Here is a 9,535-nt window from a genome sequence, read left to right as displayed (position 1 = left end):
TTTTCCGTCAGCACTGGTCGGGGGGAAATGGGTGGGAATTTGTATCGAACTGCCATCTCTGGGATTCGAACCCGGTTCACCTCATTGGAAGGCGAACGCTCTATCTATATATGGAAAGCTATCTATCTATCGAGTCACTTGATTGTGCATGATTTATGGCAGCAGTAGTCAAGGGAAGGTACTGCTTCAAGAAGACCGGGTTCTGTGTGACCATGCGACCTTACCCAGAAGGAAGACCGTACTGCGTTTGCATCAGAAATTCGAGCTGCAGTCGGTACTGCAGTGACACAACGAATAGTTACAAATCGGCTACTTTAAGAACAGCTCGGGTGGTGTGCCCTGCAGCTTGCAGTTCACTCACTACAAACCACTGCCGTTAACAACGTGAGTGGTGTCGAGTTAGAGCTCACTGAAGGGCAGAGAGGAGATCCATTCTGTTTTCATATGAAAGTCGGTTCTGTCTTGATGCCAGCGATAGCCGTATATTGGTTGGAAGGTGCGTAGGTGAGTACCTAATACCGCCCTGACTCCAAACTAGACACACTACACCAGGAGTTATGGTCTGGGGGGCAATTTCCTATGACAGCAGGAGCACTCTCGTGGTTATTCCACTCACGTTGACAGAAAATTTGCTCTTTAAACTGGTGACTCAACCTGTTTTGTTGCCATTCGTGAGCAGCATTCAAGAAGGTTTTTTTCCAACAGGATAACACTGGTCCTCATACTGCTTCTGTTACCCAACATTCTCTACAAAATGTTGACCTGTTGCCTTGGCCTGCGATTCACTCGGCCTATCTGTCACCAATCGAGCACGTATGGGACATCAGTGGAGGACAGCTTCAGCGTCATAAACAGCCATCGTTAACTATCCCCGTATTGACTGACCAAGTGCAACTGGCACGGAATTCCATCCCACAAAATATCATACGGCATCTGTATGACACAATGCATGCCCGCTTGCATTCAAAATTCTGGTGGTTACACTGATTATTAATGTACCCGTATTTCACATTTGAAATGGGGTTCCTCTTAATTGCATTAACTTGTGATCTTGAAACCTTAATTAATTAAATATGTTATTCAGGCAAACGCATAGCAAATTTCATTACTTTACACTAATTTTTTCTTGGTGTAAGGATTTTTTTCCATCAGTGTACTTATATTGTATTAGAAATGTCTCGTCTGAGATAGAAAAGAAATTTTTTTTGATCAAACTATTTAATAATTTGCTTATTTTCATTTTAGTTTTTTCCAAATTTCAGTGTTAAATATTGCTTGTTAAAATAATACATACGGTGGTGTAGACCATTTACTCACTAGGTGTCTCCGGCCTGGATTCGAACTCACATTCTCATGAACGTGAATTACAAAATTTTACTGCGCGATAACACATTCAACTTTAAATACCCGGGGATATTAAATAAAGTAGTTATGGAACATGATGAAAGAATATTGCTGATTAGGGAGATAGATATGTTGGTAACAGAGAGTGCAAAGGGTAAAAGCAGAAAGTTTTCCAAGCAAATAGAATATTTTTAGTTACTTAGTTTTACCCAGTATTTTTCAACTGAAAAAATAACCTGGAAGTCATTATCTCTCCTCGTGAGCTCATAATTTTTCTCTGTCCTGGATACAAATCAAAGACAACGAAGTTAAAATTAATCAACATATAAATAAAAACGCATTTTCTCAGGCTCAAAACTAAAATATATTAAATTTAAATTTCAAATTTATATAATTTTATATATATTTAATAATATTATTGAAACTGCATAGAATCATTATTTAAAATAAATAAACATTTCGAGTTCTAGCAACTATCAATTTCTATCATAATCTTACCTCCTTTATTACGCTCTTAATTTTAAACCCATCTTACAGTTCTTTAAAACTTAATTTCAAATGACAAAAAGCTTAAATAATTTTTTCAGATACTCAGTTAATGGAAAAAAAATCGACTTCATAATTGCGAAAAAATGTTTGACAAGCATGAAATGGGAGCATTTGAGTCCTACAGTTGGTTCTTTTTTGTGTAACGGATGGCGTCCATTTCACTTTTATAGGCTATTTCATCCATGGGGGAACACGGCATATGAAGCAATTTTCAATCCCTGTTGATCCCTCTCCTGAACCTTTTTCGATCCACTTTTTTTTTCAGTTTCTTGTGGTACTCCTTTCAGATGCGGTTACCACCATGCTCTTCAGAGCACTAAGTCTTCTACCATAGGGTTGCACATCGAAAAAATATCGCCAAAGATGTTTTGATGTTTGCTGAAAAAGAAAATAGTGCTCTTAAGAGAATGGGGTATATTGGATAGTAAAATGAATTGTAAATTGAAGAGCTTAGTTGATGAAGCTGGTAAGTAACATTTTCGAAGTTGTTTTTTAAGTAGGAAAACTTATATTAAGTGGTGGCCTCAATATGGGTATATTCGTAACAGAATAATTCTTGCTCTCATTTTAATTTTGACATAACTAATCCACATCAGTTGGATTGGATGATTTTTATTTCCAAGTAGGTAGTGGTAAATAAAATATGGCACAGACTTATTAGCCTTGCCTACTGTAATAAAATAATTCGGACACCACTTTTTTTTCTAACCCTGAGTAACTCTAAGAATGTCACTTACCGAGTTACTACTAAGCTCTTCAATTACATTTCTTTCTATTTCCAGCTTAATTTTAAATAATCTTAATAATAATAATTTAAATAATCTTAATAATAATAGATAAGCTTAATCTTAATAATTTTTTTACTAGAGAATTTTTTATTTATATTTGGAAAAAAGGTTATAAGTTTTTTTTTTTTAAAATTTGTTTTGACAGTTGGTTATATTTGCTGTTTGCTATGGATTTTCATAGTGTAATTTATAAATTATTTTACTTAAGTGTGTCTTTTTTTTTCATGAAAAGTTTACTGTTATTAATTTGTATATTTCAAAAGAATAAATTGCGTTTATAACGAATACAACGCGAAACAATTTCATAATGACTGATGAGTTACTGTTTGTAATTGTTTCTCAGCTAACCGTAGATTCCCGACTTCGTGGTTTTCCTTTTCGTCTAACATAATACGTATTTAAATGATATCAAAGAAGGGAAGTATGTCTCGATTACTGACTCAGAAGTTTATTATTTTTTTTTCTTGAGTTGAATAGCCAATTCATATACGATTTGTGGATATAAATATTAAATTTCGTACTGATATTAAGAACATAACCCAGAGTTCTTGGATCAAGCATTGAGACAAATCAGCTTTGTGTAGTTTTTCGGATTATTTAACAAGCATTTGAGTTGTTTGGAGTAGGAAACTACCCAAAACTTTCAAAGCTTGATACGACAGAATGACAAAGCTCCATATTTTATAGGACTGGAATTCCTTTCATTTCTGAATAAGAAACAGTGACGGCTGAAAGTCACACATTTATTTGCATATGTATCGACTTCGTAACGCCTGCAATTTATAAACTAAAGTATTTAACAAAACAGTCGTGTTGGCACCTGTGATTGGCTTTTAGAATTTACTTTTGTCACGAGCGACCCAAGTTCAAAGCCTGGCAGTGGCTATTTGCTTAACACGTTTACGCCGGGAAAAGTGATAATACTGGTACGGGAAAAAAGAAAATACTGGTATACTATTTCAATATTAGATAATATTCGGGAGGAGTTAATCTATTCTCAACAATAACAATTCACTGTAAGGAAATTTATCACGGCGAAGAAGCAATTCAATATAAAAATTGAATCCGTAAAAGACAATTGGTAGTAATGGATTTTTATTATTCCCGGAAAAAAACTAAAAACCAGTTTTTACTCCGGTGCGCTGCCAAGATGAGACAATCTAGCGTGACCTACCGGTGGGTCACCCCGGCGTGAACGTGTTAATGCTTTCGGCATATAGTGTTGACGCTACATATAAACACCTCAAATTTTAGCTGAAGATTTAATTTTTATATTTAATATGGTAGAAAAGTTTCGACTTCTTGCTTGATTTTTTAAAAAAAATATTTTAAGTAAATATTAACTACCAATACATTTGATTAGATTAGCCTGATAGTTACATAATCGCGACTAATATCATGATTTGATCTGCATATTGCAGCACGCTACCCAGCCTCCAACTGTCTTGATTTCCCCCTACTTATCTATGCAAAAAGTACCAGTTGCCATTGGGCAGAAATTCAGATTAAGAGGTTTGGTGCCCGTTTAAGAGGGCAGGTACCTTATCAAATACAGATCATCGTCAGCGTACATAATCGCGACAGATTCAGCAACCGCACAGACCACTGATCTCCCAATGTTGAAACAAACTTTAAAACAAATTTATGACGTATATGATATGGGCCGTTCCGCGGCCCAAGTGCCTAGTCCCAGAGCACTACTACGACTATGACCTTATTCAGGGATGCCACAAGTGACAAAAAATGCAAAATGTGTGCACAAATTCAAATTATTTTTATTTATTTATTATAGCTTAAATTACTAAATTGTAACTGCTACTATGAGTTACATTAGAAATTTTTCATATGTAAACCAAAAACATTCTTTGCATTCGTTTTCAATGGTAATCTGAAAGAAAATATGCCATAAGAAGTCGCTAATTTTCACAACTTTTAATTAAACTTTGAGTCTTAATAGTCACCACTTTTTGGTAGTTTTAGTCTCCTGGGGCAACCCAGCTTATTGCGAAAGATTTTATTTTTATATTTAATGTGGAAGCAAAATTTGTGCATTCACACATGATTAAATGTGATTTTAAATGATTTTGACTATTATTACATTTAAAAATTTGAAACATATATATATAGCAGGCTTGTTGGTTCTCCAAAATGTGTTTAAGTGTTGACAAAATATTAATGAAACAGCAGTTTAGTGTCTCAACAGAAATTGCTTTTTCTTACCACTAGGAATATTTTTCGCCGACCTAGCTGTGTAGGGGTCAGGGAACTAGCCTTGCATCAGAAAGGTTCTGGGTTCGAATCCTGGACAAGGTATGGATGTTATTTCCTTCTTTGTGCTATCTGTCATTACTGTGGGAGTAATGTTGGCCCACCTAATATGGTGACCCTGAAAAAGTGGCAAACAAATCTGTTCTAATTCACCTGAATTGGCGAACTTTTCTGATGTCAACCTAAGGGGACATTGGAAAAAAGAAACTATTTTGAAAAGAGAAAGGTAAGTCAGTGTACGAACGTGTTGCATACCTGTCAATTATAATATTCTTACGGAGGATTTTCTCCTGTGGTAGTAAAACAAAAATTGAATAACAAATTAAGGCAGAAAATATTTTTATTATGTAAGAGCTTAAACACACTATCGAGTAATTATCTTACACTTGAACATATGTATAATTTATTTTTATACGAAGTGGAGATTAAAATAACCTTTAAGCAATTTATATGCAGTTGTGGTTTGAATGGGTTTAAACCAAAAAAATTATATATTCAAGAGCTATCTGGAAAGAATAAATTTTACTACAACTCTGAATATTTAAATAAAATTTTACGCAAAATGTGTAAAAGTTGGCAGCTATGATGATGGTAAAATGTGAATTGAATGTCTGCTTCCAATGTTACATTGATTAACACTTGACTACCAATACAAAAGCACTTATTTGAAGAGCACAATAGTTCTTAGGTATGAGTTGGACGAACTATGCCTTAAAATCCCGTTTGCTTAATTAATGAAGTTAACTGGGAAGTATACTTTCCACTAACTTCTTAATTTTTTAAATATCAATGGGCTAGTTCCTCTCTATCGCTATTCTTTTGATTTGTGCAAGAAGTGAGGCACACACTGGACTAACATTTTCTCTAGTAAGATGTGCTTTCGTTTATTTGATCATGATATTCGTTTATTTGATTAGAAAAACAGAATTAATAAATTCAGTTATTTATACACACATAAAATCAAATTTATGGCCGATTCTTCCCAAATTTTGAAAATTTTTCCTACCTATAAACCCNGTTAGACACTTTTACAATGTTATATTTGTTATCCAGTTTCGAGCAAAATGAATATTTTTTTAAAGGAATGCTTTTTATGTAGCTGCCGTAAAGTTTATATTGCTTTCTAGCAAGAATAATAAATATAAAAAAAATTCCATCTATTTATAAGTAAATTTTAGAGTGTTCATTTTATCTAAATACGAAAAAAAATTCCGCATCATTTAAATTTACTAGTTAAATTTTCCATTAATGAAGCGCATTTTACTGGTGTTGCCCTCTATGAGAAAATAATTTAATTACAGAGTTTATTGTTCAACTTTTTTCTATGATAACGATTAAGGAGTCGGAAGAATAACTTTTAGTGTTTAAATACTATGAAAATTAAAATACTATACTAATTTTGATTACGAATATTAAATTACACAATTATCAGTGCTGCCCTCTGTGAAAAAATAATTTAATTAAAGTGATTATCTCTAAAAAAACATATTGCAAAACTTTTTTCTGTAATAATGATTAAGGTGTCAAAAGAATACCTCTTATCTTTTAAATTATTAAATGCTAAAAAAAATGCCATACTAGTTCTATTACGAATTTTAAATTACACATTCTTATAAGGTTTTAAAGCACAAATAACAACTATAATAGTACACATCACATAATATTTATTGAACTAAACACTGATGCCATCTAATGAACAAAAATCAATTTTTGCAAGCATTATCAATTCAAATATATTAACAGTATTCAGATATTGTTCGTTTATATAGTCAATTAAGGGAAATGGATACTTTGTAGGAAAAAATATTTCCTTTTTCAACGCCTTTTCAAAGTCAGTAACTATACTTACTGTGTTCAGGTTTAAGCACGATTCATAAAAATCATAAACTGTGTTAATTTCTTCGATTTCTGGGAGTTCGTCTGTTCTTCGTATAGTTTTTAGTCCTTTTTCTAGAGAAATATGATTGTTCACAATATTCCTTAGGACACGAGTCATGGATGACGAGGTTAATCTTTCGATGCTTTCGTCAGACACTTTTTTGAGAACATTACATGACGTGTGTCGTTTGAACAGTTCATTAAACTTGACGGTGTTGTATTTTAAATTAATATAATTACAAATCACTGTGTCGCGCACTTGACCGAGTTGTGACCATTGCACTGAATCTATTTCGACAGTAGATCTATAAATTCGACCGCTTCGGCACTGATACTCATGAGATAATGTGAAATATTTATCTTCTTGCATTTGGACGTAGTAGGTATCTCTTTCATCTCGATCTGAAGCATCCAATTTCATGTTAATATCAACAACATCAAATACCGACATCGGAGGCACATATGTTTTGCTCAACACATTAAACTGGGCTATTTCTAGAGTAACACCATCTTTGGAGGGATAATACATCTCACGGTGAAGTTTATTGGTTCTTATATGGATCTTTACTTTCCTCTTGTAAGCATTCAAAGTCAGAAACAGATGGTTGCCAAGAGGATATACATGTTCTGGGATACTGTCTCTCTGAAATTTTCCATTTTTATGTCCAACGTACTTGCATTCCTGTAATATTAAAACGTTTTTGAGTTCTTGACCAAATAGAGGCTAAAATTTTAGTAATAACACTGAAATGAAGTATATTTGAAAATTAAATATTAAAATTATAAACTGGAAAAATATCAAAATTAAATAAAAATAAAACTTTTATTTAAATTTAATCATTCTATATTATAAAAAGAAAAAAGAATACAAAATACATAATATAATTAAATACATAATATTTATAAAACCGTCATTATTAAAATTAAATAAAAAATTAAAAAATAAAATTAAAAAGGAATAATTAAAAAGAAATAGTAAAACCTATTAACTAAATAAATTTAAAAAGCATTAACACGAAAATTAAATAAAAATTAAAAATAAAATATTATAATTAAGGAAATGGAAAAATAATTTTTGAAATTAAAATTTTAATTATATATTTAAATAATAAATTTTAAGATAAATAATTTTAATAATAATTATTTACTTTAATAATAAAATACAATTAAAATAAATAATAACATTGAAAAGAATAAAATAGCTTTATTTTTAAATCTAATATTACAATAAAATAAACATTACTATAAAATATACTTACATCGTTTTCATCATATTTTCGCTTCATTGCCGTATTTTCTGAACTTTCAACTCCAGCCATTATGAAATATATTCTCAGACTTCGATGGATACTATTTGAAGTTTAAAGCATACGTTCTTATAAATGTTTCGTGACTTCGAAATGGTTATATATGTATAAAATTTCTGAGTCCTGTTGCCAACTTTTTTGAATGAAATATAAACAGCCAATGAATAAATCTAAAAGAAGCAAACTACTAGTTCAACTCCAAACTGCACATGTTTCGAAGTGCATTCTTTGGAAAAACACGATCAGTCTGCTAGTTCCTTGTTCAAACCTGATCAGAACGGAAGGAGGGGGGTGGGTCATGTTCAAAACCTGTTAGATCTTGTTCAGGGTTTCATATCATTCCTCTAAAACTTATTAAGAGACTAATTAAATGTGCTTTGTTTATCCCTACGTGTAATAGAGACTCCCTTTTCCTAAATTTGCATATAATAAACAAAACAAAAACTTACTTAAAAGAGAATTTTGGAAAAATATTGTTATTATATTTATTACGTTAATAAAACAGCAAGCTCGTTTCAATTATTTTGATCAAAGATGAGTTTCAATGATATTATCACTAAAATTTCTCTCCAGATAACTTTTTCATAAATTTGTATTTAATTAACAAAAAAAAACTTAAGAGAACTTTGGAAAAATATTTCTTTGATATTTATTACGTTAATAAAATAGCATACGATTTACATTTATTTCGTTCAAAGATGAAACGTATTTATGTGATTAGTACGTTTTACAATTATTTCGTTCAAAGATGAAACGAATTTATGCGGCAGGTGCGCGATGCAATTATTTTCGATCAAATATGCGTTTAGACAATATTCGTTTATTATCATAGAAATTATTAAGAGTCTTAAACTCTCAGATTCTTCCATCTCTTCCGAAAGAAACACCAATGAATATTATTTTTAATATTATAATATGCAATGAATAAAGTAGTAAATGTGCGTATTTAATTAAAAATACAATTTTAACTAAAAAAAAAAAGAACTTAAATACATTTATTTTACTAAAAAATAATTAAAAACATTTATTTCACTAAAAAAGGCAATAAATTAAAATAATATAGTTAAAAATAGACAAATATTTATTTAAAGGAACATCCCGAAAATCAGATTTAATTAGCAATCAGGTTTTACGCGCTAAGTAGTATAAGGGAAAACTTTGGCTTTCCGGAGTGACGTCACTTCCGGAAGCCAAAGTGCCCCTTATACTACTGTTGACGCTACATATAAACACCTCAAATTTTAGTGGAAGATTTAATTTTTATATTTAATATCGTTGCAAAATTTCGACTTCTTACTTGATTTTTAAAAAAGAAAATATTTTAAATAAATGTTAACTACCAATAAATTTGATTAGTATAAACATACTCAAAGCAAACCTGATACAGTAAAACTTGTATAA

The 9,535-nt window shown here is 31.3% G+C and overlaps 1 protein-coding gene across 1 annotated transcript; it reads right to left on the bottom strand.

Moving 5' to 3' along the window:
- Positions 1 to 6,596: 6,596 nt before the first annotated feature.
- On the bottom strand, positions 6,597 to 9,091 carry LOC110282737 (uncharacterized). Its single transcript, XM_043049953.2, has 2 exons — positions 8,087 to 9,091; positions 6,597 to 7,509 (listed from the first exon to the last, which is right to left on the bottom strand). The coding sequence occupies exons 1-2, from the start codon at positions 8,144 to 8,146 to the stop codon at positions 6,622 to 6,624; spliced, it is 948 nt and encodes a 315-aa protein (XP_042905887.1). The 5' UTR covers positions 8,147 to 9,091; the 3' UTR covers positions 6,597 to 6,621.
- Positions 9,092 to 9,535: the final 444 nt, after the last annotated feature.

The sequence above is a fragment of the Parasteatoda tepidariorum genome, chromosome 9, assembly GCF_043381705.1.
Source record: "Parasteatoda tepidariorum isolate YZ-2023 chromosome 9, CAS_Ptep_4.0, whole genome shotgun sequence".
NCBI classification, from domain to species: domain Eukaryota; kingdom Metazoa; phylum Arthropoda; class Arachnida; order Araneae; family Theridiidae; genus Parasteatoda; species Parasteatoda tepidariorum.
Note: the sequence above shows the minus strand (reverse complement) of the source record. Positions and strands in the feature narration are given on the sequence as shown.

Bases quoted from the DNA above. Each gene is read 5' to 3' on its own strand.
- LOC110282737 (XM_043049953.2), bottom strand. From the start codon at position 8,146: ATGGCTGGAGTTGAAAGTTCAGAAAATACGGCAATGAAGCGAAAATAT. The intron at 7,510-8,086 runs GTAAGTATATTT...TTAATATTACAG, and splicing joins GAAAATATGATGAAAACGAT to GAATGCAAGTACGTTGGACA.